The following is a 27578-nucleotide window of genomic DNA, read 5'->3' on the forward strand; positions in this document are numbered from 1 at the left end:
GCTCGATCGTATCATCTGTCTAGCTCATGCTATAGTATTGATTCCAAAAAAAAAGGACCCTTCCAATCATCATTGATTTGACTTGCTCTTACATTTTGACACTCTGCGAAACCAAAGATGATGCCCGGCCAATCTTCTCCACAAGGTCCGTCATGGTGCTGTTGCTGACGATGTCGAACACAGAAACTGACGCCCCAAGTTCCTTGGAGATCCATGTCCGGGTTTCGACCGCAGAAAGACTGTCGATTCTGTACGAGTTGACGGCTCTTGACGAGTCAATGTCCTCTCTGGAGATGTTGACGATCTGACACACCTTGCCCACAAGGTCGAAGAGGATGGCTTCCGTAACCTCGGAAAGAGCCTTCATACTCAATAGGCGACTCTTCAAGTCCGATTCTCCCACAGCGTTGTCTGCTGCTATGCTCATTCCATGTGCGCGGACCGGCGAGAATCTCGAGTCAGTGAACCAGTAAGGCTCGGACTATTCTTGACGATATAGTCGACCCCCACTGGCGAGGCCCATAACCACCTGTGGAGGACATCTCCCCGCCACAGCTGCGCGGACGACCTTGAGAACATCTTGCTCGTCCATACCAATGAGACCGCCTCCCTTCAAGAGCTGGAAGACTTCGTTGCGTGTAGTGGAAACCCCGACGTCGGTGACGAGACTCAGGTTGAGACTCGTGGCTTGGAAGTTGGACTCGGACAGTGAGTGAGCGAAAGCATCCTGGAATGTGTTTCCTATTCCGCGACATTAGCATCACAAACTCTGCAAGGTCAGGTAATGTGAGATAACCTACCAGCGTTGTAGTTGCTCTGTCCTCTGGATCCAACAATGCCAGCAACCGAGGAAAGGCAGATGAAAAAGTCCAGCTGCATGTTCAAGAGTCGGTCAAGGTTGAGGGTTGCTTGAACCTTGGGCCTCAATGCGTCATTCCATCGATCCACGGCCATGTTCTCGATGATTCCGTCCTAGAGCGCACGGGTTAGCATGTGTTCGAACAAGGATAAGGAAAGCCAGAGAAAATTACCTTCAAGTTCATGGCACAGTTGATGACACCCTTGATAGGAGGTAAACGCTGCTTAGCGTCCTCCAATAAGGGCTTCAAGGCGACTATATCTGACACGTCACACTTCAAGACCTCAACAGCAACACCAAGTTGCCGGAGTTTGTCGACATATTCTTGACGTCCAGAGTCCACAGATCGTGAGATGAAGACAAGGTTCGAGGCCCCGATGTCGACCATCGTCTTACCAATGGAGCGACCAATGCCTCCCAAGCCACCAACAAGAACGTATGTGGCCTGCTTGGGAAATCTGAAAGAGTCGAGACTTGCCGGCACCACCTAAAATCTGTCAGTAAGCTTGTTCTAGAGTATCATTCCATACACTTACCGGAAGAGCATTGGCTTCTTCGCAGTTGATCACCAATTTGCCCATGTGCTTGCCCGACTGCATCGTACGGAAAGCTGCCGTGATATTCTCAAGGCTAAACCGCGTCAACGGCAGCGGCTGAGCAACGCCCTTGTTCATCAACGAAACCACATTGCGCATGATCTGCTGGAAACGCAAGGGATAGTCATTGTTGATCATCAAAAGGTCGACTCCGGAGAATGTGATGTTTGTTGCGAACGGGAGCATATCAAGATCAGTATTGTCATACATGTCTCGCTTGCCAAGCTCGATGAAGCGACCAAATGGCGCTACGCAAAGCCAGCTCTGTCGAAGAGCTTCGCCGGCCAGTGAGTTGAGAACCACATCCACGCCCCGATTCTCAGTTAGACGGAGGACGCCGCGTTTGAACGAAAGGTCTCTGCTGTTCAAGATGTTGGAAGGGAGTAGCCCGTAGGTGTTGATAAGAATGTCTCGTTTCTCAGAGGTCGACACGGTTGCGTAGATGGTAGCCCCGATGTGCTGTGCCACACGGATAGCAGCTTGACCAACGCCTCCAGCTGCCGAGTGAATCAGGACAGACTCTCCAGGCTGGAGATGGGCGACATCATGGAGTGCGTAGTACGCTGTTCCAAACGTGCAGGGTATGGTCGCAGCTTCGTCGTAACTGGTTCCGCTAGGGATATTTTCGAAAGTACGAGCGTCAACCCTGATGGAACTCTTGAAACATCCTCGATGCATTCCAAACACGCGGTCTCCCAGAGCAAAGTTCTTGACCTGCCGCCCCAGACGAATAACCCTTCCGCCGCATTCAATGCCGAGCACATCATCTTGAAGTTGTCCCATAGCAACCATGACATCACGGAAGTTGAGGCCGACAGTCTTGATCTCCATCTCCATCTCGTAGTCTTCGAGGAGTTCCTCTTGAGGAGCAGTTTCGACAAAGTCAAGGGAGTCGAGCGCTCCAGGATGACGAATTCGAAGTTGCACGTCAGCCTGACCTTGAGCTTGGAATGGGCGCGTAACTGACGGCCCGTTGGCATCTTCATTCTCACTCAACAAACCAGTGAGAGAAGAATCAGGTTGGGGACGCTCGACCTGAACTTGTCCATCGCGCAATCGGAACTCCCGGTCAGAGAAATTGTCGGCTCGCGTAGTCCAAACATGCTCAATGTCGAGTCGAAGCCTTCGGAAACAAACAGTGACTCCACAAAGACGGGGACTCTTGCACTGAACAAGCCGTTTGTACCCGCCGCGCTCGAGATGAGCAAGTGCACGAAGCCGTCAAGGGTGGCTGGGTGCAGCAAGTGTGGATGCTCAAACTCTAGAGGGGCCCATTTCTTGGTGTTTTGGACCGTCAACACAAAGGTGGCATCGGTACCATGGGCCTTGAGCTGCGAGACGCAACGGAAGCTTGGTCCGAGATCAAGGCCAGAGGCACAAACCTGTGAGTTTATATTAGTTATCAGGACTTCGAGCAAAGCATTCTGCACTTACATCTGAATAGAACTCATCTGTATCTTGGGTCTCGAGTGGCATGGCATCGACCCGGCTTAGCCGATCCTTCAACTCCTTGGCAGCTTCCTTTTCCTCGTCAACAAAGATGGAAGAGTCTGGCTTGGACGCCTTCATCTCCACACAGACCAGCCCAGTAGCGTTGGTAGTCCAAGCTCCGTCTTGACTCCGACTTGACACTGAAAAGTCCCTCCACACCACGGTCCGTGCTCTGGAACCATGGCGCCAGGGTCTGATATCAAGCTTCGTCTGTACAGACTGGTCCGACGGAACAACCAAAGCCTGATGCACAGTGACATCACGGAACTGGTAGCCCTTGACCTCTGAAAGGCTGAGTATCTGGCGTAAACCCTCGATTGCCATGACGATCATGCCCGCCATTGGGTAGAGGTTGGTGCCCTGAAACTTGTGGTGCTCAATCCAAGGCTGTTCAGAGATCCTCAGGTAATTCTTCCAGCTGGGCTCACTCAGTGTCGAATTTTCATCGAGTACTCCCAGGAGATCGAGACGCGGGATCTTCCGGTTTCTGTACGCAGCAACAGCTGCTGATTCCTGCCAGAAGACCCTATCTCTGTTCCAGGAATAAGAAGGCAGATCTACCAAGGGCGTATGCTCCTTGAGGGAAAGCTCATGGTACTGGTTGATGGCGGAGAAGTCGACGGGATACCCAACACAGGCGAGTGTACCTGATGCCTGAACAGCCGTTTTGACAGCATCTCCCTTCCTCTTCAAGACGCTGACATATCGGATGTTCTGATGACGTCCCGGAGTTTGCTCAAGAATCTGTCTCAATGGACCCTGCAGGGCAGAATGGGGGCCAAGTTCCACAAGACTGCTAATCTCAAGGCGAGGGCTGATGCGAACCCTCTTTGCGGAGTGACCAAGAGCAGTTTGAACCTAAAAAGGCGCCGGAGGAGTTGACAGGGTTGACCAGATTCTTGACCCAATATTCCGGACCCAAGTCAGTGACCGAGCCCATATTTGTGTCTTTTCCCAAGCTCAACGTGTGGCACACCCAGGACTTGTACTCAGCTCACCCCGAGACACCCGGGCTCTGGAAGTTTGAGGGCCGGAAAGATGACCTACTGATCCTGTCCAACGGCATGAAGATCAATCCGCTTGGGGCCGAAGCACAGTAGTCGAAGCAGCCAGCAATACAAGCGGCATGTCTCGTTGGTTCAGGAAAGTTCCAGGTCGCTGTACTCGTGCAGCTGGCCAATGGTTTCTCCAAAGCTGACGGGACCACCTTGGATCTGGTTTGGAGGGCCATTGGTGACTGCAACACCTCAATGTCGTCATATGCCCAAATTCACCGCCAGTTTGTACAGATCGTCGACGAACCTTTCGTCTGGACACCAAAAGGAACCCTCTCTAGGAAGGCCACATATGTCAAGTTCAGCAAGGAAATCGATTCGTTGTACCAGGAACAAAGCTTAGGCTCGCAAGTCAACCTTTCTGACTTTGATCAACTTCACGCTAGCCTTCTTAAATCCGCCCGTCAGGCTATAGGAAACATGTCCTTGGCGGCCGATGATGATCTTTTCCAATCCGGATTCGACTCTTTGTCAATACAGCTTTTTCACCGTTCCATCGAGGCGTCCGGTCAACTTCTGCAACTCAAAACTATCTACGATCATCCTTCGGTGGACAGACGAGTCAGGCGCTTTGGAAATCTCTTCAGCCTCAAGACATCAATCCTCCGAGTGCAGTTGATGACATTCGCACTCTCCTTGCCAAGTACACACCCAGTCTCGAACCAAAACCAAAGGGTGCACGTGTCATCCTTACAGGCTCCACGGGATTCTTGGGCAGCTACCTGCTTGATACCCCCGTCGCAGATCCGCAGGTTTCTGAAGTATGGTGCCTTAACAGGAACCAGGATGCTGTCCAGAAGCAGCTCCAATCTGCCAAAGACAAAGGCCTGCGAAATGACTGGGGATCCAAAGTCAGATTCCTTACAGCGCAGCTGGGACTTCCGGACTAGGGACTAGGAGCGACAGATTATAGGGCGCTTCTGAAGAGTACTACGCATGTCATCCGTACGAGGCCTCCTCTTTCATCCAAACTAGGAACAACAAGCTAACAGGATTACAGACAACGCTTGGCAGGTCAACTTGAATCTTTCAATTTGGTCATTCGAGAGTCAGATCGCAGGTGTCAGCAACCTCATTCAATTCTGCTCTGAGGCTAGGAACGCTGTGCATGTGTGTTACTGTTACATCTCTTCCATCGGCGTCGCTACCAACTGGTCCACCACACATGTTGGTCCTGTCCCCGAAGCTCCGGTTCAAGACACTGCTGCGCCTGGGACTGGATATGGAGCTTCGAAGATGGTGGCAGAGACTCTTCTCCACGAGGCCGCCAACTCTGATATTCTGTGTTTGAGAGTCTGCCGTGTGGGACAGATGTCTGGTCCAGCACTAAAGGGCTCTGATCATGGTGTATGGAATCCGAAAGAGTGGTTACCCACGGTTAGTAGAGTCTGCTTCCGTTGATTCATTTTGCTAATACACAGCTAGTTGATTCGCACTTCATCCGAAATGCGAGCATTGCCGGAGGCTCTCGGAAGCCTGGATAATATTGACTGGGTCCCCATCGACGTTGCCTCTCAAATCATCTCGGAAATGGTCTTCACCTCAGACTCATCAATCGAAACTGACTCCCAATTCTTCCACGTGGTGAACCCAAAGACTATTCGCTGGCAGTCCATTCTTCCAGTAATTCGAGAGCGGCTGCAAAAACGCCAGAACACCCCAGTGGATATCATCTCATTCAACAGCTGGGTTCGGAAGTTACGTAACACTTCTAGTAGCATGAGCCCTGTGAGCAGGGACAGCGTGTCTCAAGGCATAAGCAAGTTGAAGCTGTTGGAATTCTACGAAAGCATCCAGGTTCCCGATGGGGTTGGTGAACACCAAGGGCCAGTTAGGAGTGAGGCCAGTTAGGAGTGAAGCCAGGTGAGAGCTTCGACGGTCATTAAAGGCGAGCTCAAAGCTGCAGTCTTTTGATAGGGTTAACAACAAGTGGATTGGTATTTGGCTTGATCAATAGGGATACTAGAGTTTTGTTGCCTTGAGGTGGGTTGTTCACAAGAACATAGATAGGTCAATGTGGCAAAACAGAACGAGAATGCAGAGAGAATTTCCCCCTTACATCATTTCTCTTCAGGCCTATACATTCCTCAACGTATCCAATGGCCCCCTTATTGATTATAAGAGCCTGACTCGCGGTGGCTTCATTTCGCAGACAGCCATTCGGCAAGGTGTAGGGTAACCCATGAATGCAGCCCAGGCGGCACGGGTAGCCGTTCCAAAGGTAAAGAACGTGAGAATAGTTTCAAGTCGAGGGTTGGAAGGTAAAAATAGCCTAGTTGCCATTTTCTCACCTAGGTAAGCGAGTTGAGCGTGCTCATTCCCCTGTAGCTACTGCAATGCGTTGATGACCTTTGGCTAACGTTAGGGGAGTCACGTGTGTCGTCAATCAGCGCCTTCACGAGCAACACAACGGAATTGTGGCTGAAGCAACAATCTCCAACGCCATGGTCAACGTCCCCGGCAGAAGCAGAGGCTGCGCGACGTGCCGAAAGCGTAGAGTCAAGGTTCGGCGACTCTAATTACTGTGCCTAGGTAACTACTGACATCCCACAGTGCGACGAGTCCCTGCCAGAATGCCTCGCTTGCGTCCGCATGGGGTTGCCGTGTCCGGGCGCGCGCACCGGGACATTCTTTGTGCACGCTGTGCCAAGCTCTTCTTCGAGCCACGGAGCATGCAGTGCGATACCACGGCTACCGGGCCCTCAACCATCGCGAGCCAGTGCATTTGACCAGCTGTTTGTCTCACATTTTGTGGAGTCCTTCTTCGGGACCATGAAGCCACCTCCAGCACCAGGAACACCGCCAAAGATATGGCTGCACGAGCTTCCCGTCTTTCTAGCCTCTTCAGAGCCATCTTCAGCCAAGCCTGCCATTCGTGCAGCATCGATGATTAGCTATGGTACTCTCGCAGGTGATGTGTCCATCAAGACGGCCGCTCGAAAGTGGTATGCAGAAGCACTGCATCATCTTCAGTTCCAAATGACAAAGGGGAACGTCGCCGTTGATGAGAGTATCATTTGCGCCGTCGTGATGCTCATTCACTTTGAAACCTGGGCTGGCACGAGCCAAAAAGCCTGGCTTCGTCATCTCAAGGGCGCGGCAATGTTACTTCAGGTGGCAGGGCCCGAGAGTTGTCGTGATGGTTTCATGCATCAAATATTCAGTCACCTAAGGTTCCAGATGGTGAGTATTCCCTAAAATAACGACATCAGAGAGGCTAATCGCTACCAGTTTGTCGCCGCCATGACCGAAAACGAAGTGCCTGTCTTTGCAACGCAAGACTGGATGACAATCCCTTTTCAAGTATGCACGAAACTCGTTTTTGACCAGCTCATTGATGTTCTATTCAATCTTCTCGGGTGCCTTTCGGTTGCAGACCAACTCATCAAATCTGACTCGAGCGGTGACCTGAGGTCGACCCTCGATGCTCTCATCCGAGATACCATGCTCCAGGCCTCTCAGTGGTGGTCAGGGTGCATAGAGAACAACCCCTTTGGACAAATATCACCGAAACAAGGATGTGACCCAGACGAAGGTCAGCCACTGCTGACGCACACATCGATCCCAGCCGCAGCCTTGTGCTCTCTCTATGATGCGGCAAACCTCATCACTTTCCGTCTGTTACACCTCGTGTCCCCTTCAGCACCCTTAAATGATCTATGTGCAAGGCAGCATGCACAGTCCATCTTATCGGCGAGTCATTTCATCGATGAGATGTCTGGACCTGCGCCAGATCGTGGGTCTATAATGATAACGCTACAGCTGAAGGTTGTTAGCCTATGGAGCCCATCACCCGAGCAGAGAAATATGGCTCTTGCGTTGCTCCAAAGGGACAGGCATCAGGGAGGAGGACTTTCGGATATCTCAGCGGTCTCCCACGAGTACTTTGCTGACGTGGCCGCTTACATTCTTCAACACTACCCTAATGGGTGAAATTACTCCGATGCGATTCAATTTCAAGCCATTTTCTCCCCTCCTGACCGATTGCCGCGCATGGCTATTACGAAGCTCGTTGTTATCACAGTCGATGGTGACAGTCGAGACTCGCTCGAGGCAAACAATGGTTGTTGATCGTGGCGGACTAGGGCGGGCACTAGCCAGTCAAGGGGAAGAGGCTTGACTCGATACCGTTAGCTTTGCGAGTTAGCGACTTCTCACGCATGGGGCGGGCTACAGGGGGAGTCTCATTTCGCACCCAGCTGGAGTCCAAGTCGAGAGCGAACAGACAATACAAAGAGGTCCTCTTTCAGCATTGCTCAAATGCGAAATATTTCATCTTCAATGTTCCTTTTCATATTTACCTTAAGACAAAAGATTGGCTCAAGGATTCAGTTTCTTCACCTGGTTCGTCCACTTCCACAACTCCTTCATCCTCTGCTTCCTGTCAAGCCCTAGTTTTCGCAATCTTTGGCCCGAAATTTGACTTCTAATAGCTCTCGTACAGTCGCCATGAGAATCGTTATTATCGGGGCTGGCATCAGCGGATGCGCAGTGTATCTTGAGCTGAAGAAGCACCTCAAGGGAGCCCCAGACATCACCATCTACGAAGCGTACGATACTGCCAGGGATACCACTGCTGAAAAGCGAGGGCAAGACCCAACCCATTCTTCAACTCTCATTGTTGGTGGTGGACTCGCCATCGCGCCAAACGGGCTCGGTGTCCTGCGACGTCTGGACGACGACCTCCTCTGCGACATCACGCGAAATGGCTACGTTACGTCTCACTCCAATTTGAAGGACAAAAACGGCAACGTTCTGATGCGCATGGGGCCCGGCCTCGTGTCGGATATGTTTTCCGTTGCATGCAGCCGCCATTCGCTTTGGAGGTGTCTTCGTGATCGCATTCCGGATGATCACATCGTCAACAAGCGCGTGTTGAATGTGACTGCCAATCTGCAGGGGAAGAACATTGTTCGCTTTGTCGATGGCAGCGACTCTGTTGAAGCCGACCTTGTCATTGGAGCCGACGGCGTCCGGTCCATTGCCAAAGAAGCTCTCTTCCCAGATGCTAAAGACAATCCGTACCCCCCAAAATATGAGTATGTGAATCATGCCTGACCAGTGACGCATAAAAATCGCTGACTCTTTTCCAGGGGCCTTGTTGGCATCGGGGGTTTTGTGTCAGCCGACGATGTCAGGGAAAGCGTCGACAAGGGGTCCATCAACTTTGTGTTCAGCGGTAGTGGCTTCTTTGGCTACTTCTTCTCGGAAAGTTCTCCATCGGATTCTAAACGTGATTCCCCTTCTCATGTATGCGAGCCGGGCGATTCCCTCGCCTGGTGGTCAACCTATGAGATCAAGGAATGCCCCGACCCCAAGTCTCTGGATATGGATGACGTTATGCGCCAACTGCGCGAAAGGCATGGCCAGTGGAAGGATCCAGTGGTACAAAGCGTCCTCAAGTCCGCTCATATCCAGAACATGTATCCAACCTGGACGTCACCGGAGCTTCCGACATGGGAGCGCGACGGAGTTGTTCTGCTGGGAGATGCTGCACATACACTTCCACCCACTTCAGGCCAGGGCGCATCCCAAGCCCTCGAAGATTGCGAGGCGTTTACGCTTTTCTTGGCTCATAGCCTTGATGACATAAGTGAGCAGGATGACTCCTCGAACCTTGCATCGATCAAGCAAGCCATCAACAAAGCGGCCAGGCAGTACATGGACCTCCGTCAACCTCGAGTTAGGCAGATTCTCAAAGCCGCACAGAAGATGCAAAGCTCCAAGCGGACAATGGGAGCTATTCAAGAGTATGCAATGTACACGTTCATGAAGGTCATCGGTGAGTTATGCCATGGGATGTGCTTCTGGCATGGTACTTATATGATTGCAGGCTTCTTTCCTAGTATTGCAACAAAACCGACTCGGGCGGTGATTGAGTACAACGTTGCCGAGGAAGTCGCTCGAGTTCTTGGTGCTGAGAGCTAAAATCCAAGTCGGATGTTGCTGGTGGTAAAATGGAGTTGCGAGGAGCCTAGGTGGGTAGTTTACTTACCTAGTGTCATGTTGACGCAGGCTTAATGGAAAGCTTGGCGATTGGATCGTTGGCGGCCAAATTGGCGTCAATATTCAGGAAATTGATGTAGTGTATGAAGAAGTAAAGTTGTATCACAATATGCAGATTCCCGGTTGGTTGGTCTTTGAACGCTTCATCGAACCATCTCAAATTGCGGTGAGAATTTTCCAAGACTCTTCCCTGCTCGGCGTTTCCTGCAATGAGCAATGCAATTAAATCCCCATATCAGCCCATAAAGATGAAACACATTTGGTTGGTTACTGTTTCATCACGCTGTGTTGGTTGTCAACCAACAGCATCGGACCCAGTGACCTCGCTTTGACCACTGCAATGCACATTATTTTACTCGAACTTGTCCCCTACATGTTTCCTTCACTTCCTTTTCCGTACTCAAAACACCATCGTCGCTCCTAGTTTGTTCACCGAGCCCCTTTCCCCGAACATGGTCTCGAGTTTCTCTACCTCCCTCATTCTACCCCCTCGAGACGGCAGACTTGCAGTCGCAGTCCTTGGGGCCGAACCTACAGCAACTACGTACCTCGTTCATGGGTGCCGCACAGAAATCACCGATATAAGTGAATGCGATGGGTCCACTGTAACCATGACCCTGGGGCCCTGGGCTCGCTCATACTCGCCTTCTGAAGCTGCCATCATGGGCGTGTTTAACCAGTTCAACGTCTACGAGGACGAAGGAAAGAACTACACATACTCTGAGCACTGCGAAATGAGCGGAACTGTTGCCCGGGTTTGCACAGTTACCAACGAAGGAGTGACAGAGGGTGGAGTCACACAGACCTTAAGCCACGAACCCGGCCAAGACAACGAGGAGTTTACATTTGCTCCATACCCTGTCGCCATAACCCAGGGCCTAGATCTACTTGTCGCCGCAGAGTCGTCATCGAACAAGGCCACCGCTACGGTCCGCACTGAGGATGATGCGACTAGGGCCGTCACGAGCGAAGAAACGCTTACGAAGGGCTCTGCAAGTGAGACTAAGGCGTCTGGAAGTGCTACAGCTACAGAAGAGTCTTCGGCCGGAGTCTCATGCATTCCTAGCATGCTTGCTGCGATGGCTGTTGTTGTTATAGCGAGCACCGTTCTGTTGTAACGGAAGGATAAAAAGAGCAAGAAGTCCATGGATGGTGGTGTAGGAGAACATTTCGGTTTGTATATCGCGCCTGTATTTAACATCTCATGTCGCTTCTCGGAGGCTTTGAAGTGGATTTTTCTGTTTATTTAAACGTAAATAATCCGGGTCTGGGCTTGATTCTGTTCCCGAACGATTCCGTACTATGCATGATCGAAGAACTGAAGCAACGAAACTGTCTCAAAGTGACCTCCTCCAACGAATCTTGGGGATCATCTCCCGTCCCCGACAAAACCTCCAGATGCCAGGAAGCATCATAAGAGCGTTCATCCAATTCTGCCCCGTATACCTCGCTATTTCGATTTTTTAGCTCTAAGACGTCAAGAGAGACATGGTTAGCAGACTCACCAATGAGATGTATCAAAATGCCTACCAAAATGCCCATCGCCACACCCACAACCATACCTATCGGGTTCCAAGGCATTGCTTGCAAGATTCTATCCTTATTTGGCGGGTTGAGTTTGATGATCCAAGCTCTGAATGTCATCTCTTGTTTCCTTCCTTGCGTGGTGATGGTTGTGATTTTGAACCACGGCTTGTTGACCAGACCGGAACGCAAGAGTAGCTCGATCATCAGCCCGATGTTAGCTATTTGGTTTGCTTTCGAAAGTGGGGGAGGTATAGATCTTGGATTGAGGGTTTGTCGCACCAGAACCTTGCTGAGGTAGAGTTGAATGATACTTTGCTTCTGTTTGTAGTGCGCGGCGCAGCACCGAATCCCAGCTTCAAAGAATTGTCGTCTGGATTGCAGGAAGAGTCGGATGAATCTCAGGTCTGGCTCCTCTAACTTTCGATAGAAGGCGCGTGCGATCAAGAGATCAGTCATATAAAAGATCTCTTCTTCGGTGTTGAGACATGTCGGGTCGTTTTGAAGCTTCCAGGATGGGTACTCGTACATGCCTCTGAGAGTCAAGATGCAAGAGGGCGAGCAGTACAGCGCTTCCATCAACTTGAGTCCTAGACTGGCTACCTTCGAATCATCCTTCGAGTGGCTCCCGTCACTGTTTTCTTCGGTGATCTCGCTTCGAGGGGGTTTCAGGAGATCTATTGGGAGTGGGAGGCTCTCAAAGATGTTCAAGAAGATGTAAGGCTCCTTATCCAAGCTTTTGTCGATGCGGATCTGCAGCAGCTGCTGTACCATAGTATGGGGAATTGTATGACCGTCGGTGAGAGTGAGAATTTTGCTGGCAAGGATGAGATTGGATGCCATATCGCCAATGTTGCAACCCTCGGAAAAGTCCACGAGGCGTTGATGAACATCGGCGCGCTGCAGAAAGTCTCTGGTCAAGCGATGTGTGTACTTCAGCTGCCGAGAGTCACGACTTGCTTCAACAAAGCCTCCGCAAAGACTCATGAGTCGACGACGAGCTGAGGCGGCACGAGCACTCTGGACAGCCTCGTTGAAATTCTCTAGACGCGACTTGTAAAGTCTGTCTGTGAAATGAGGGTCCCTGAAGTAGGCGTCGAGAAATGAGTACCCTATCAAGTCAAGGTCAAGGTGATACTTTTCCAGAAAATGCAGTATCAAAAGAGTGGAAGATTTTTTCCTCTTTCCGTATTTGCCATCTCCGATGTTGTCAAGTGCTTTTGAGAGAACGCCATCCAATGTTGGTGAGATATCGCCCAACATGAGTTGAGCGAGCTCCACTTCGGTCTGGTCGGATAACCATCTACAAACATCCTTCATGGCGAGCGTAAGCCAGAGAAAGTTGCCACCTGACTTGACAGGCATCTCCTTCTCAAGAAGTTCAGCCGTCTCTTGGTTGATGCTATCCAACTGATGAATCCACTGAGTGATCGAACGCTTCATATCGGAATACGTGAGTTGATGCAGGGTCATAGCCTTCTGGGCTGGGAGATGTTCAAAGGGAGGATCTTCTCGACTAGCCAAGCACAACTTGACGCCCAAGTCTTGCCATGCTTTGAGTTGAATGATCAAGTCATCCTGTCCTGGCTTGTTGGGATTTTGGTTCTCATCAAGGCCGTCAATGAAAAGGCAAACACAAGTCCCAGACTTGACGGCTTTTTCAATGATGCCATCGAGTGCGGCGCTCAATGCGTTTCTGGCGTTTGCACCTCCCCAGTGAGTAATCGACTTGTCGTCCAACTCGACTTCAGAGAGTCCTAAGTCGGAAAGGAACTCAGGGTGCTGGTCGAGCAAGTCGTGGAGCAGTGTTCTTCGGAGACCAGTGAGAGTCTGCTGGTCGCCTCCGACCAGGGTGGAGAAGAAGTGTGCAAGGCGGATGACTTTCTTCGATTCTGGTGAGTTCAGGTTAGCGACCATTTCTAATCACAGCTCAAGAGACTCTGGGGACTTACCGGATCTCGCTTCGAGCTCCCTCATCGTTGTAGGATGACTGAACAAGTACTCCATCAGGATGGTCTTCCCTGATCCCGGCTTCCCCCAAATGTAAAATGTACCACCCTCTGATGAAAGCCAGTCCGCAAAAGCATCTCTAGTTCTGTACTTCAACATTTGTTCCTCTTCACCAACCTCATCTTCATCGACGCCAAAAGCCCAGGGAAATATCCCTCCATAGGGCGTCAGCTCCTCTTGAATCCTGGCAATCTGCTCCTGGACCTCATTCCGACGATGTCGCATCTTGTCGTATTCGAGAATGTTCAAAACGCGAAATTTCCGGATCCGGGAAAGTTCTTCTTGTTGCGCTCGTACAAGCTGTTGGGTCCGCACGTTCCCATACACCCTAGCACAAGCCGAGAGGCCTTCGTTCAACGATTTGACGACATTTTGGATATCACTATACCCAGTTTTGACGTTTGCGTCAGACATCAAGTTAAACAGTCTGTCGATTTTGGGTCTGTTATTAAGTCAGTCGTGTTTCTTGATACTGGGCCACTTCTGATGGCTAGATACCTGACGAAAGAAGTCAGCATCGCGATAATGCGATCTTGGTAACCATGGAGATCGTTCTCAAACTGTAACACTTGTTCGTCACGATGAATGGCTTTCCTAGCCTCAAGGAAGCCTGGCCATATTGCTTCCTGGCTGTTTAGCTCTGCTTCTTTGAACTCGGCGATGATGTTTGACAGCCGACTTGACAGTTCTGTGATTTCCCTAACAAGTCTGTGCAGATCTTCGTTATCAGAATTCGAGCGGCTAAGGCCATTCAACTTGATGTGAGCATCTGACAGCTCGTCTATGATATCCCCGACAGTTTTATGGCCCACCAAGCCGCCGATTTGATATGTGTCTCGGGGGCCATGGAAGAGGCCAGTGGCGAAAGCAAGGAAGCAAATGATACGAGAAGTCAAGGCAGTTGCTTGGACAGCGTCTGTCGCGACGCGGAAAGCGTTCATAGGGACAGACATTTCCTCGTGGTAATGGCCTGGACAAAGACGATTGAAGTGATTGAAAGCTTGCCTTGGGAAGGACGCGACGTTTGAGAGTGAGAGTCCGGGGAAGGCATCACATGATCCGCCAAGCGTTTCAAGTTGATCCTTCGTCTTGTCTAAGCCCCCAGTGTTGCTAGGGTTGTTCAATGCCACAACCAACAGAGGGGTGAATTGCTGCTAGCAACCCTGGTTACTTTAGCGCTGCACTGTTCCATATTGATCACCCAGCGCCTCGTAGACCTGGACAGTTGGGTTCTTATCTCAATTCGCCATTCGTACTGATAGCGGGTTGTGGCCAACAGGTCGTTGAAACCTGTAAGTGCCAAAGACCACAGTCACAACCCTATCTATGTTCAAAAAGTGGATTAAATACAATGCTCCTGCGTTCAGATTGACATAGGGAGAGCCAACTACAAACCTAGCCAGCGAGAGGCGGCGAGTCTTTTAAGAGCTCCGACCGGCTCAAACAGGAGCGACTGGCTGACCTCACACACCACACCCAAAGCCCAAGAGTACTTCGACATAGCTGCCAAATCAAGAATACTACACTTTCCAGCAAAATGGTAGGCGGATAGTTGGAATTTAGAACAGAGAGTACGCCTTGCATTGTGAGGTCGCAAGTGAGCTCCTAGTCTAGCCGACGCGACTTACTCAACCCCCAATAAATGCCAAACTCCTCTAGTCACCAGTCTCATAGAGTCCTTGCACCTGAAAATATCGTTACTGATGGTGATACTAATTATCACCTGTTTTACCTCCCATCTCGCGCTTCAAATCAGGTCTGAGCTTTAATCAGGCGCTTTGAGTCTAGACCGATAAGACTGGCGTTAAATCCGATACAGACATCAGCGCCGAGAGTCTTACAAGCTTAGATGGCTTAAGAGCATTTGCTGAAGCCCACTAAAAAAAGAAAACGTTTTCCCCCCACAAGGAGAATTTTTTCTTCCCTTCTTTCAAATACCTAGCGTCGTGACATTACTTCTACCAAGACCTTTCAACTTCAATCAGACTTGTTTCTCCACCTTTCCACCACACATTCTCAAAATGCCTATCTCTAAGAAGGACCGAGTATGTTTAGTAATCTTTATTTGCTCGTGATAGCCCGCTTACTCTAGCCGTAGAGAAACAAGGAGCACAAGAAGGCCGATGCTGCCGGAACTCGAGCTCCCGTCAAGCGAAACGGACTTCCTGTCAAGGCCCCTAAGCCCACATCAATCGTGAGTCGACCCTCTGCTCTATCATGTCATGACACTGACGTGTTCGACCCTTAGTGCCAAAACTGCCGGAAAGAGATCGTCAACACCAACAAGCTTCAGCTCGAGGTGCATGCCGAGACTCATGACCAGAAGCTGTGGCCCAAGGAGAAGTGCTGGCCCAACGATTTCTCCTAGATGTGACCAGGGAGTATGGTAGACTACTAGCTGAGCCGGCGACGGTCAACCCCCAGCAGATGACGTTTTTTTTGCGTGGGTGGTCATATTGTGTCTACTTGAGGATTTTCCTTTGAGTCTAGCCTGTGATTTTTACAATAAAGCGCGCGTTCTTTGATGCATGTCAGAAACGCAAGAATGTCATTGTTGATGGTTGAAGAAGCGGTGAAGCCAGAGTCGAGTAAAATGAATCACTGTCAACAGTCGGGAGCGTGATCTATCTGTGCCCCAATCACGCATTCATTTCTTCAAGGGGCAACAGTATCCAAGTTGCATCAGGTTGCATGACTGGTTGACAAAGGGTCAACTACAAATAGCGGATACAATCTAACACATCCACCTCGACCTCTCACAGGCCGGAATAGGCAGCTGATAGATTGCCCAGCATTCAGCTCTCCCCCAGATGGGTCTGAGTGGAGGAGTCGGCCGCCGGTTAAAGAGCCGTGTATGGACAGCTGACGAACGGGCCGAGCATATCATAAGCGGGGGTCTCGATTTCGAGGCCACCTGCCTCAGGTATCTTTCCTTGTGGAAATTTGAGGTCTAGCTCTGACGAATAATAGCTCAGATACTTGCATTTCAACGCATTCTCTCCTGCATACAACTTCTAGAATCTGACGTGAGAGGTGGCTTATGTCAGACAAGCTTGCCGAGACGGGAGCCAAGATTCCGCCCGACTCGATGTGTAAGTGACCCTCGGTACTTGATTGTAGTAGATAGGGCTGAAGTAAATAAATACTAGATGTCGTGGACCTCCTCAAGACTCACAACTCCAAGCACTCAGCCAACACTCAAAGACCTCTCTCATCTACTCCAACCATCCACCTCAGCCAAAATGAAGTTCACTTCCATCGCCGCCCTCCTCTTCGGTGCCCAGTCCGCCACCGCTCTTGAGTATGTCTACCTGGTGAACTCTCAGCGAGGCAACGAGTACTCCAGCGGCATGGCCTACTACGGTGAAGGCCACACCGCTGCCAACCAGGCTCGACCTGACGACTACACCGACGTCACCCACGGTGGAAACATTCACTGGGAGGGACAGCCCGTGAAGGGTAAGTCACTTCATAATACGCGCTTCGAACTAAAGGCTGACTGATTGCGAAAAGGAACTTTCGGCACTGGCGTCACCTTCACGTCCAACATCTTTGCCGACGCCGCTGGCAAGAGAGGCAACGCTTGGACCGGAACGGGAACCAACGGCTTTCACAACTTCAACTGCTACAAGTCCACCAACCCCGGATCTCCCGCTCGTGTCCTGTACACAGTTGATGGATGGAGCGTGTACAGCATCTACTGGTGCATCAACAACGCTTGAAGGACGTAATATGATTATTAGGGGGTGGAGCGGTTGAAATAATATTCCGGGGTTGGGCAGCTTTCATATAGAGGTTTGATAGACTTTGCAAACAATTCTGTCTCGTCTTTTGGACTTTTTTGTTCCTAATTGTTGAAAGCTGATAGCGCCTCGACTGGATGCCAGTCCTCGAAGTGAACACCTAACATCGAAACATGCCCCATTTCCCTTTCAGTGATCATCATCTGAACAAAGCGCTATTCAAATTGGAATATGTAAGAAAAATCTGTCTGATATAAGAATATTCTCGGGCTTTGACTGTCACGAGTTTTGTTGACAGACCCCCACCATCGAGCACGCCATCCCCACGTCTGACCGCTACCATAATATCCTGACCTTAATGAACAATGGTATTTGTCGCAATTCTATAAGGTCATAATTAAACGCTCCAGAACGCTCCAATGGAGACGCGGGCGGGGGTGGCTATGTGGTGCAAAGCGATCCAAACCGGGCGTTTTGTGGATCTGTTCATAAATAGGTAGTGAACCTGTACCTCAACCAATTGTACGTATCTTCAAACTTTGACCTAGGGATCTTCTATCGCATAGGGCTAGGAGTTGGGCAGAATATTTGAATGCCCTCTAATTCAGACTCGAGCGTATTACATCCAGTGTCAAGGAAGAGCGACGTTGTCGCGGAGGGCAACCCAAATTCCATTCTAGGCCTAGGAGTGAGTAATAAAGGTATAAATGTGTCTAAGGGCCAGCCGTCTCTAGCATCAAGTTCAATACCTGTGTTGTCACCGCAGTATTGCCGTTGTATGATGTCGTGGCGTTTACGAACAGCCGCGCTGCGGAATACTATACGGCTCCGCCTCATGATCGCCATTCAGGGAGGCCTACACATATCATCAAGGAGCAACACGAGATGGGATGGTTCCGCAACTTCCATAACATCCGTGGCATGTGGACAACGTTACATGTAGATCACAGCTCAATAATAACTCCCAGACCGAGAACCAACCACGTAAATTAGCCTCTCGGACGATATTTTCGGAACATCGGCGCCTCAGCGGTAAGCGAACCACTTGCAGAGTAGCACTGCCAGCTGAAACGGCATTGATGGACGTCATGCGCATGCCAACTGATCGCCCCAATGCAAGGGCGTGATGTCATTGCCGGCGGAAGCTCGAGGTTTCAGGCCAGACCCATCGCGGCATATGGAATACGAGAAACTGGGGATGGTGACGTTGCATCATCCCCATATTGGGTCCACTTTGGTGGTGATCGACAAACGAGGCGACTTATACAGGCGAGATGAGGCATGAAGACAGAAATACGAGCTCCCTTTTTCAATTCTTATAAAGTCCGAGTTCCGTCTGCTCCAATTCTCCAACCCATCAAGCCTCAAGCACACATCATTAAACAAACCACCGAAACATATTCCTTACTATTAAATCATCAACAAAATGAAGTTCTTCACTGCCGCCGTTCTCTCCGCCGCTGCTGTTTCAGCAAGCCCCGTCTTCACCGTCTCTGACTTTTATGCCGGCTGCATCCCACACAGCACTCAGTGCAGGTAAGTCGGCTCCGACTCCAAGGCAACATACATACTAATATGACCGTCAGCTACTCCTTCGGGGTGATTCAGCCCGGCACCATGGAAAAGACACCCGTTCAGTGCGACATCATGCTCAGTGCCACCGGCGGCAGCAACCTGCCTGACGTCAAGGAGGGCCCGTGCAAGGAATCTTCACGGACGTTCAACATTGTCCGCAGCCGAAGGGGTCTCACCCTCACAGTGTCACAGCCCGTCACTCCTTCCAGCAACCAGACTGGCGAGCACTTTATTCCCAACAAGCAGATCGTCACATCCAAGGAGCCCAATGCTATGGTTCAGACCTACAAGGGCCCTAAGAGCTTTGACCTGAACTAAAAGCAGGGAGCGAGAGAGAGCATGTACGATATCAGATGGATCTAGGGATAAATGAAGGATGAATTTATTAGAGTCTGCATGAGCAGTACACAACATTTGACACAAAGACACATTCAGAGAATAAAAAGTTGTGAGACATCAGTTTGTACTTCAACAGCAGGCTACTGGCTCTTGCCACCCTGGCAGACTGGCGGTTCGAATGGCAAATGACCACTACCTCTAGCACAGGAAACAGAAGAAAATGTTTCATTTAATAAAAGAAAGGAGAAAAAAAAGGTTAAATCAGTAGGATCCCAAATAACAGCCAAGAATTGCCAGGCTCTTTGTGGGACATCTGCGTCCTGCACTGTCAACTAATTCCCCCCAGAAGTTGAACGAAGAGACGCTATTGACGACTGGTGCCATCCTAGCGTCTCATCAAAACATCCGTCGATCCAACTCTGCGCCTGCTCATTCAGAGCTTGCGAGTAAAAATCCTCTGCAACTTCTTAGCCGACCTCTTGATCTTTGACTTGAGAGAATAATACTTGGTATTCTCGTAGAGGTCAAACCGAACCTCGAACTCGCCGACTTGCCAAGTGCGCCAGACGCCCTTCCACTTGTCAAGAAACTGCTCCTTGGTTTCCTTGACGATTTCTCTCATATCGATCGGAATCTCAAGCTGCCTAGTGCATACAGTTCCCTTAGGGAGGAATGAGTAACTATGGCCGTTGAGAGTGGCTGAAAAGGCATAGAACTGGTTGTTGGGCAGTGGCCTCGGGCCTACGTCCATGCAGTTGTAGATGTCAGCGAGGCCATCGATAAAGGCCTTGACCGCACAGTTAGTACACTCCACTGCAATAATGCCGCCACATTCGGGAATTGTCGGTGGGATCTGGTTGAACTCGTCAGGGTTGAAGGGCATGGGCATACCATAGCAGGGATCGCCGCATCGGGGATGCGAAAGAGGGTCTTGGCATGATGGGCAGCTGTATTGGCCATAGCGGAAGCGTTCCTTGAGGCAACAGTAACCTACCATGTGCCCGCAAGGTAGAATATGTATGCCATGAGATTCGTGCATGGGTCGATCGTCGGTTCCGACAGTCATGTGTTGTTTGCACGCGGCACATCTAACGGCGAGACGATAGAGTGCGGAGGGATCCTTCCAAATGATGTCTCTGAGCTGATGCCAGAATCTCGCCGAAACCATAGTTGGTAGCATTCTGTCTGTTGGGTCCGTAGTGTGGTTGTTGGTTGACAAAGTAGTCAAGCGAGGAGTGCAAATAGGCGTAGATTAAGGCAAGAGAGTTCTTTTGGTGGGAACTTTAGAATCTGGCACAATCCGCACGGTGCTGGGTCTTTATACTCATCCTCGAGAAGTAGCTAATCGGGCTTCTGGTATTGTTCACGAAAACAAGGCCATGGATTGGTCGAACTCACTTTGGCGTTGGCTGTGTTCAGTGAGGTGCACAACAAGCCTGAGTGGTGAATTAACCACTATATTCTTTGTTTGTATTAAACAGCTGATTTTCAGACCAATGGCGTCAATGATCGCCGTGGAATTTTGCATTCACCATTACTCCTAAGTCACCTCACTGAAGGCATCTCAAGCAAAATGAATTTCGACAGTTGCCACGCAATGCGTCCGCTTGCGAGAAATCGAGACGAACGTCATATCACAGAAACATGCTGAGAAAGTTTCAATCTCTGTACACATCTTGTTCGTCGGGATGTTTGTTGGCAACGCGGCCTCACACTAGTGTCAGCCGTTGTCCGCGCACTTCCAAAGTCCGACGCGCGCGCGATATTCGTTTGTAATCCACGATCGGCATTAGGCGACAAGAGACGGATGAATAACTTGGGCCCTTGACAAAGCAATGCGCAGACGCTGCTCGGACTTGAACACGATTGGCCCATTATGCGCAAGCTGACGCACTTGTCAGCCACTCCCACCGGCCGAGCTGCGTGGCTTATCCCGCGCAGTGGTGCAACGTCCGAGATGTCGCCCTAAGTCCGTCCACATACTGAACATCACAATGGAGTGTCGTGGGCTTGGCAATATCAAGATGCATATATATAGAGTCCCTTGAATTGCTCTTCAAGATTTAATCACTACATTCAGCATCAAGCAACAGACAAGAACATCCCAACACAAACCACCAACTCAGCCCCTCAAACTTCATCATGGCGACCTATCTCATCACTCAAGCCACCGGCAAGCAGAGCCAGTACATCACCGAGCACCTTCTTACAACTGGTGCCAAGATCCACGCCGTCGTGCGAAACCCCGACAAACTTCCCCCAGTTCTTCAGCGCCCTGGGGTCAAGATCTTCAAGGGAGAGAGCAATGACTTTGATGCCGTCTTTCAGGCTGCACAGGGTTGCAAGGGAGCTTTCCTAAACACCTTCCCAATCCCTGGCCTGGAGGCCCAACAAGCCAAGACCATCGCCGAAGCATGCAAAAAGGCAGGCATCGAGACTGTCGTCGCATCAACCTCTTTCTTGACCGGTGATAAGGATATTTGGGACGACAAGGAATCCGAAGAACTTGGCATCCGCTCTTACTATCAGTCCAAGCACGAAGTTGAGGAAGTCGTCCGCAACGCTGGCTTCAAGTACTACACGATTATTCGCCCGGGCTTCATCCACTTTGACTTCCTTCTACCCAATGTCTATGGCAACTTTCCCGCGCTGCCAGCCAAGGGAGAACTTGATCACGCTTACAACGACAACGCGACCATGATCTACACCGATGCCAACGACATTGGCAAATACGCCACGGCTGTCTTTCAGAACCCAGAAAAGTTCAACGGCCAATCGATTCAGCTCGGAAAGAGCAACCTGACTCTAGAAGAGACGCGCAAGATCCTCACCAAGATCACCAGAAGGGAGGTTACTTCAAGGAGGCGCACTCCGGAAGAGGTCGAGGCGGCAAAGGCTGCAGTCCCTGCTCAAAAGTTCAATCTTTGGGCCAACATCAAGGACTTTAGCCCTGCTGCAGCGGAAGCGAAGGAAGTGGAGGCCAAGTTTGGTATTACATTCACTACCTTGGAGGAGGCTTTGCAGAGGGACAAGGCCCAGCTCCTCGAGTGTATTGCCGCATAGGATGATTTCTGAAAGGATACGAACAACCCTGGCCTTGATCTTAAGTCTTGTTTAGGTCCATGTCGCGGCATTGGCTCCGGTGTGTTTTTCTGAGAATTATTTAATAATTATTTATCCACCACTGTTTTCACCCATCCTTTCTGACACGATGAGCTCCCCCAGAAATCATGCGAGGCCCAACCTCAGGATGAATTGTTAATGAGTTAAAAAAAAAATCTTAAAAGACTTCTTTCTGTCTCCATTACTGTCCATAGACTCTCTTTGTCTTCCTCATCCCGGCTTTGAGGGTGGCGCAGTAGCAACTCCTCTTGCCTGTGGCGCAGCACATGTCGAGGGATATTCCCCTCCTCAGGCACTCTAGAGTTGTGATTCCTCACCCAACGATATCACAGCCATGGATTTCGACCACTTTATGCAAGAAGCCAAGGAATATCGCCTGCATACATGTAAATACTGCCAAGTCTTTGTCATAGACATCACAGACGTTCGCGGCCCCGACATTTGCACACATCGAAGCCCTGGAAAGCAAGCGTTCAATGCTGCCGCTGACAACTGCGCATTCTTCAAGTTCTGTATCTCTACAATCAAAGCTCCTATTCCAAACAAAGACAATCTAGCCACCCAATTAATTACCGAAGATATCGCTGATGCAGCGACGCTAACCGTCAAGGTACGACATCGGCGTTCTGACAAAGTCGATACACTATATTTCATGGCCGGTTGGGAGATAGACGGCTTTGATGACGACTTTGGCATGCATGATGAGTTCTTCAGCCTGAGTCCTAGTAGAAGTAAGTTTCCAAGTCTAATCTCTCTTCCGGTCTGACCATGACAGATATATCCAGTATGAGCTTCGCAGAGCATCCCTTTCACCCTATCGTCAAGTCTAAAGAGGCTTTCCATAAAAGCAGCGTTTTACTACAAGAATGTCTGACTTCCCATACCGAATGCCCAAAGCCAACCCATATGAATCCCCCCTCGCGACTGGTTGAGGTCGGGAAAGACTCACAAACAATACGGCTTGTCTCGACTACAAACATGGCTACTCCGACATGGGCAGCTCTCTCCTATTGCTGGGGAGGCCCTCAAAAGATGGAAACCACAATCCAGAACGTGGTTGCTCGGCAAAATGGTTTCCCCCTCTCTGACCTTCCTCTTACGACCCGCGACGCCATATTCGTTTGTCGCAAGTTGGCCATTTCCCATATCTGGATAGACTCGCTTTGCATCATCCAAGACGACCAGAACGACAAAGTCCAGGAACTTTCCAAGATGCCAGAGATCTATCAAGGAGCACTCGTGACAATATCCGCATCTTCCTCTTCAGCCTGTACTGAAGGCTTCCTCCATGACCGGTCGCCATACCTCCCGGGTGTCGCATTCCCACTCAAATACCACGCCAATTATGGTATGGCGCAGGTTATCAGCATTGATGGGTTCAAAGCAGAGCCCATTGATACGAGAGCATGGACCTTTCAAGAACAAGTTCTATCCGAAAGAGTACTGGAATACGGAACGCAAGAGCACGAGTTTCTTTGCAGAAGATCAAGAAAAGAAGAGCGATTTCGGTTGTGCCCAGACTCAAGCTCGCCTCGGGAGTATCTTCTGACAGATCAGTGGGTGGACCAAATGAGTCAGTACTCTTCGAGAAGCTTGACCTTCCAGCGCGACAAGCTCAACGCCATAGCAGGCGTCGCAAGCCGCTTTGCTCAAGCCAGTGGGCTACTATCGATGGAGTACATCATTGGGCTATGGAGGCCAGTACTGATATCAGGTCTGCTATGGTACACCGCCGGCCATAAATCTCAGAAAGAGGACGACATTTGGGTCGCACCGTCATGGTCATGGGCCTCCGTTCAGGGCCAGGTCCGGTGGGACCGTTCAGCTCGCGAGTCTGATGCTACAGTCCGAGTCCTCTCAACCGACGTTCAACTTACAACTGAGTCACTCCCCTTTGGCTCCGTCGAGAGTGGCAGGATTGTTTTAAAAGGGTACCTGACGCAGATCACTCGGCATTTTCCAGGCTACCCAAGGCTCACATTCCCACATGGATCGTCAGCAGAACATAAATTGGTTCTTAGGACCGATGATAGCAAGAAAGAAAGCATGGCATCGGAGTTGAAGCTATGGCTCCTGGAACTCACTTTACAAGTTGAAGTCCAGGAGGGCCAGCACCCAGGACGACGGGAGCGGAAACGAATGGGGCTGATCCTCAGGCCGACTGGAAATAGGAATGTGTTTGAAAGAGTCGGTATGTATGAAGAGGGCTTTCCTCTTAGCGAGGGTGAGAAAGAGGTCTTTTCCACCGGTTGCAAGCGCTGCAATGCCATAGCAGAAGGAGGAGATGTCGTTGTTGAGCTCGTTTAAACAAGTTAGGGAAAACATGGGGGCAACTATTTTGCCAGGTTTACAGCAAGGGGAGGCTATTATATAAGATATAGGAAATGCATTTAATCAAAAAACTATTCAAAGAAACCATGCACAATAGGAACGAATATGAGTTTCAACCTTTTCAGAGTCTTCATTCATCGACTACCTCTGTCTCCATCGCCTCATTCTTCCCACCACCTCCCCGCAGGATACCCTCATGAAACCACGCACTCCCTATTCGGCTGCCCAGGAACTAACCTCGAGTAATCTTCCAGGTTGCACTTTCGGCGAAACACTTCACGAAAAATATCCTGGCGGAGATATTTGCAAGCGTCGTGCTCTCTGCTTTGGCAAGGCTATATCAAACTATTAGCAAATCTCAATCCCAATTTTCTCATATACGGTATATCTTACCTCATTGCAGTACTGGAAGAAGAAACACTTTTTGCACATCTTTCGGCACTCTGATTCCTTTCTGCAGCCATGACAACGTCTCTTCTTATCGACAAGGGATGTATAGTACCGCACTTTGTCACTCAACTCGAGCAATTCGTCCAGTTGTAATGGGAGTATCTGTTTCACATAAACGTTAGCATTATCATCAGAAAGTTCCACTAGGGGTTGTAATCCACAAATACCTTTACGTCACTGAGCCTATCAACGACAATCCCAAGTTCCTTCCCTACGGTTTCATCCTTCACGGGGAAGAGGATCACAATCGAACTTCCTTGCTTTACCGTCGAGCGGTCAAATGTTTCGCCAAATTCCGAGGTGCGGAGCAAAATTGTTATACTTTTCCAGTTCTTGTCCTGGGCAGTAAGTTGCAGCCTGGTTGGGTCGGAGTCGTTCACGCTGAGAATGTCGCCAAGGAAAGCCCAGAACTTCTTTGGCTTGCAGCTGAATGTATCTATAGCCTCAAAGAAGTCAGTGCTGGTGTCGAATTCTCCCGGAAGATCGTTGAAGCAAGGAAAGTTGGTTGTGCACCGCAGGTCAGCGAATTGCAACTCGCGAGGTTGGTCTTGTCGCCACAGCCAAAGCTCAAGGTCAGCATCCGGAAACCCGATTGGGGCATCTTCAATGCTGGTCTTCCACTTTGATGTGATTTTGTGAGATGGGTGTGTATACGGATGGAGTGACAGTCGCCTCAACTTTTCAACCATCTCGCTATCATCTCCTTCCACAATTATTCGGCTATCCAGTGCCCTATCCGCAAAGATCTTGGCCCTGGCTTGATCTCCATGGGAAATGGCGACTTGAAAGGCGTCAGAGTAGGCCCTGGAAATGCTTACATCGGCAATGCCCTCCTTGATCATGAGCCTCAAGTTGCGCTCAACATTGTGGAGGGTGGTGAGGGGCTCTAGAAGATGAACCATCGGACTTTTGATTTGATTGTTGAGCCTCTGAATCTCTTCCAGTCTCTCATCGCTCAACTTACTCTTGGTAGGGGGCAAGGAGCAGAGACAGCATAAGCAGGTAAAGCCACAGTTGAGTTTGAGGACGCGCTGCCGAGCCTTGCGACATCCTCGTGTGCTCAATAAGGTGATGGTAATCTCTTCGCCTTCTTCAATGTCGCAACATGCGTGGAGGGTTAGCTCTAGGCGCGCCTCGTTCCACGTATCCTGGGCGTTCGGGTGACAGCTATGATTGAGACGGGCTGCATGCAGGAAGATGCCGGTTGTAGATGCATTCGGTCCCAGAGGATAAGCGTTCGTAAGAGCAATACCAACTTCAGGGCTATCTCCGCGATATGAGTTCCACAAATCGCGATAAGCGTCTCGATAAATCCGGGGGTACGAGTTGAGCTTGGCCTTAATCTTAACCTTGAGTCCCTCCTTGGAGCCGACGTTTCGGGGCAGCTTGAGAAGAGGCGCTTCAGAGAAAATTCTCTCCCCTGTCTTGATCTTGCGGGCTGCGACGATACCATAACCCTTGCCGGGAATGGGGCGAATGATGTAATCCGGACCTGTAAAAATAGCGTCGGCCATTGTTTTGCTCTTCACCGAAGAATTGTTGACTGGACAGTTTCTTTCGACAGGCCGTGAATTTGAGAAGAGTTGACCCTCCGTAGGGAGAGCTTGACGGTGGCTGTCTTGATTCTTATGGTAGTAAATACAGGAGAAACAAGAAATCATTCCCTTTGTTGGTTTAGCACAATCTTTTGTTCATTACTGGGCATCATGTCGACTCCAAAGAGAACATCCGCCACAATGACGAAGAACATGTTGTTATAGCGCGGGATCAAAACTCGTCTATAGAACAATACCTTTTGTTCTTCTGAGCAGCCATGGGCACGGGATATTTCTACTCGCAATGATTTAATAGTCAAATATGAACATTCGTAACTATATCCAATAGCATACTATTCAATGAGCCAGCACTGCCTCTACCAGGCGTGCAACTCAGCCCAATGAGCGTCAAGAAGAACGGATTCAACCGTCATGCAAGTAATATGTACAGATAAAATATCAGAGTCCCGTTTCCAGAAATTTACATCCCGCCCTTTCAACTAGACTTGTACGCATAAAACTCCCACTCGATGCAGCCATACTCGCTATTGTCAATGTACTTGCCACCCAAAGTCTCGCCGTCACCAACCACGTCGCAGCTGGCGAGGGTGCCGAGGGCCTTTGTGCAGTACTCGTGCCACTGGGAAGGGTCCATGGTTGTCTCATCCTTGCAACCATCTTGGTTGATGTTGACACGACTGACCCTGTATGTCACCTCGACGTCGTAGTCGAGGAGACTGTAGAAGCGCGCCTCGGAGTTGTTGGGGTCGACGGGCCAGTACTGACACATGCCCTCAATGACCTTGTCTTGTTCTTCTCTGGGGAACTTGACGATTTCAGTTTCGGCATCTTCGGGGTCGTAGTAACAGCGGCAATCCTTGTCATCTCCCTCCCCGTCCTCGAGCTTGGGAGGGTCGTTGGGGCAAGTGGGCGACGAAGAG

At 50.1% G+C, this 27578-nt stretch overlaps 13 protein-coding genes across 13 annotated transcripts; 9 read left to right on the plus strand and 4 right to left on the minus strand.

The window, feature by feature from the left end:
• Positions 1-88: 88 nt before the first annotated feature.
• On the minus strand, positions 89-3886 carry NECHADRAFT_106259 (uncharacterized protein; the record flags this gene model as incomplete). Its single annotated transcript, XM_003049387.1, has 8 exons — positions 89-481; positions 530-741; positions 801-972; positions 1032-1346; positions 1396-2446; positions 2593-2837; positions 2890-3804; positions 3839-3886. 8 exons carry the CDS (start codon positions 3884-3886, stop codon positions 89-91), a joined length of 3351 nt encoding a protein of 1116 aa, XP_003049433.1.
• Positions 3887-4196: 310 nt separating this feature from the next.
• NECHADRAFT_82788 (uncharacterized protein) lies at positions 4197-5852 on the plus strand (the record flags this gene model as incomplete). Its single annotated transcript, XM_003049135.1, has 4 exons — positions 4197-4644; positions 4698-4852; positions 4977-5378; positions 5427-5852. 4 exons carry the CDS (start codon positions 4197-4199, stop codon positions 5850-5852), a joined length of 1431 nt encoding a protein of 476 aa, XP_003049181.1.
• Positions 5853-6445: 593 nt separating this feature from the next.
• NECHADRAFT_82789 (uncharacterized protein) lies at positions 6446-7934 on the plus strand (the record flags this gene model as incomplete). The annotated part of the gene is made up of 3 exons (XM_003049136.1): positions 6446-6505; positions 6555-7184; positions 7233-7934. 3 exons carry the CDS (start codon positions 6446-6448, stop codon positions 7932-7934), a joined length of 1392 nt encoding a protein of 463 aa, XP_003049182.1.
• A 516-nt stretch (positions 7935-8450) lies between these two features.
• On the plus strand, positions 8451-9929 carry NECHADRAFT_95023 (uncharacterized protein; the record flags this gene model as incomplete). Its single annotated transcript, XM_003049137.1, has 3 exons — positions 8451-9040; positions 9095-9783; positions 9835-9929. 3 exons carry the CDS (start codon positions 8451-8453, stop codon positions 9927-9929), a joined length of 1374 nt encoding a protein of 457 aa, XP_003049183.1.
• Positions 9930-10459: 530 nt separating this feature from the next.
• Positions 10460-11125, plus strand: NECHADRAFT_82791 (uncharacterized protein; the record flags this gene model as incomplete). The annotated part of the gene is made up of 1 exon (XM_003049138.1): positions 10460-11125. One exon carries the CDS (start codon positions 10460-10462, stop codon positions 11123-11125), a length of 666 nt encoding a protein of 221 aa, XP_003049184.1.
• A 219-nt stretch (positions 11126-11344) lies between these two features.
• On the minus strand, positions 11345-15042 carry NECHADRAFT_82792 (uncharacterized protein; the record flags this gene model as incomplete). Its single annotated transcript, XM_003049388.1, has 6 exons — positions 11345-11457; positions 11513-13423; positions 13484-13983; positions 14040-14623; positions 14713-14831; positions 14937-15042. The coding sequence occupies 6 exons, from the start codon at positions 15040-15042 to the stop codon at positions 11345-11347; spliced, it is 3333 nt and encodes a 1110-aa protein (XP_003049434.1).
• A 520-nt stretch (positions 15043-15562) lies between these two features.
• On the plus strand, positions 15563-15909 carry NECHADRAFT_95024 (uncharacterized protein; the record flags this gene model as incomplete). The annotated part of the gene is made up of 3 exons (XM_003049139.1): positions 15563-15586; positions 15640-15735; positions 15790-15909. The coding sequence occupies 3 exons, from the start codon at positions 15563-15565 to the stop codon at positions 15907-15909; spliced, it is 240 nt and encodes a 79-aa protein (XP_003049185.1).
• An 874-nt stretch (positions 15910-16783) lies between these two features.
• On the plus strand, positions 16784-17263 carry NECHADRAFT_95025 (uncharacterized protein; the record flags this gene model as incomplete). The annotated part of the gene is made up of 2 exons (XM_003049140.1): positions 16784-17000; positions 17055-17263. 2 exons carry the CDS (start codon positions 16784-16786, stop codon positions 17261-17263), a joined length of 426 nt encoding a protein of 141 aa, XP_003049186.1.
• Positions 17264-18623: 1360 nt separating this feature from the next.
• Positions 18624-19496, plus strand: NECHADRAFT_62442 (uncharacterized protein). Its single transcript, XM_003049141.1, has 2 exons — positions 18624-18820; positions 18871-19496. The coding sequence occupies exons 1-2, from the start codon at positions 18711-18713 to the stop codon at positions 19175-19177; spliced, it is 417 nt and encodes a 138-aa protein (XP_003049187.1). The 5' UTR covers positions 18624-18710; the 3' UTR covers positions 19178-19496.
• A 135-nt stretch (positions 19497-19631) lies between these two features.
• Positions 19632-20366, minus strand: NECHADRAFT_82795 (uncharacterized protein; the record flags this gene model as incomplete). The annotated part of the gene is made up of 3 exons (XM_003049389.1): positions 19632-19985; positions 20090-20128; positions 20193-20366. 3 exons carry the CDS (start codon positions 20364-20366, stop codon positions 19632-19634), a joined length of 567 nt encoding a protein of 188 aa, XP_003049435.1.
• Positions 20367-21340: 974 nt separating this feature from the next.
• NECHADRAFT_45232 (uncharacterized protein) lies at positions 21341-22261 on the plus strand (the record flags this gene model as incomplete). Its single annotated transcript, XM_003049142.1, has 1 exon — positions 21341-22261. The coding sequence occupies one exon, from the start codon at positions 21341-21343 to the stop codon at positions 22259-22261; it is 921 nt and encodes a 306-aa protein (XP_003049188.1).
• An 867-nt stretch (positions 22262-23128) lies between these two features.
• NECHADRAFT_23338 (uncharacterized protein) lies at positions 23129-24271 on the plus strand (the record flags this gene model as incomplete). Its single annotated transcript, XM_003049143.1, has 2 exons — positions 23129-23633; positions 23706-24271. Coding segments are annotated over 2 exons (1071 nt in total), but the record flags the coding sequence as incomplete, so codon positions are not given.
• Positions 24272-25000: 729 nt separating this feature from the next.
• On the minus strand, positions 25001-26616 carry SDG2106 (SET domain protein; the record flags this gene model as incomplete). Its single annotated transcript, XM_003049390.2, has 2 exons — positions 25001-25204; positions 25270-26616. 2 exons carry the CDS (start codon positions 26614-26616, stop codon positions 25001-25003), a joined length of 1551 nt encoding a protein of 516 aa, XP_003049436.1.
• Positions 26617-27578: the final 962 nt, after the last annotated feature.

Source organism: Fusarium vanettenii, assembly GCF_000151355.1.
Source record: "Fusarium vanettenii 77-13-4 chromosome 7 genomic scaffold NECHAsca_9_chr7_10_0, whole genome shotgun sequence".
NCBI classification, from domain to species: Eukaryota; Fungi; Ascomycota; class Sordariomycetes; order Hypocreales; family Nectriaceae; genus Fusarium; species Fusarium vanettenii.

Coding starts and splice junctions, on each gene's coding strand:
- NECHADRAFT_62442 (XM_003049141.1), top strand. CDS start 18,711: ATGAAGTTCTTCACTGCCGCCGTTCTCTCCGCCGCTGCTGTTTCAGCA. Junction 18,821..18,870: donor CCACACAGCACTCAGTGCAG/GTAAGTCGGCTC, acceptor TATGACCGTCAG/CTACTCCTTCGGGGTGATTC.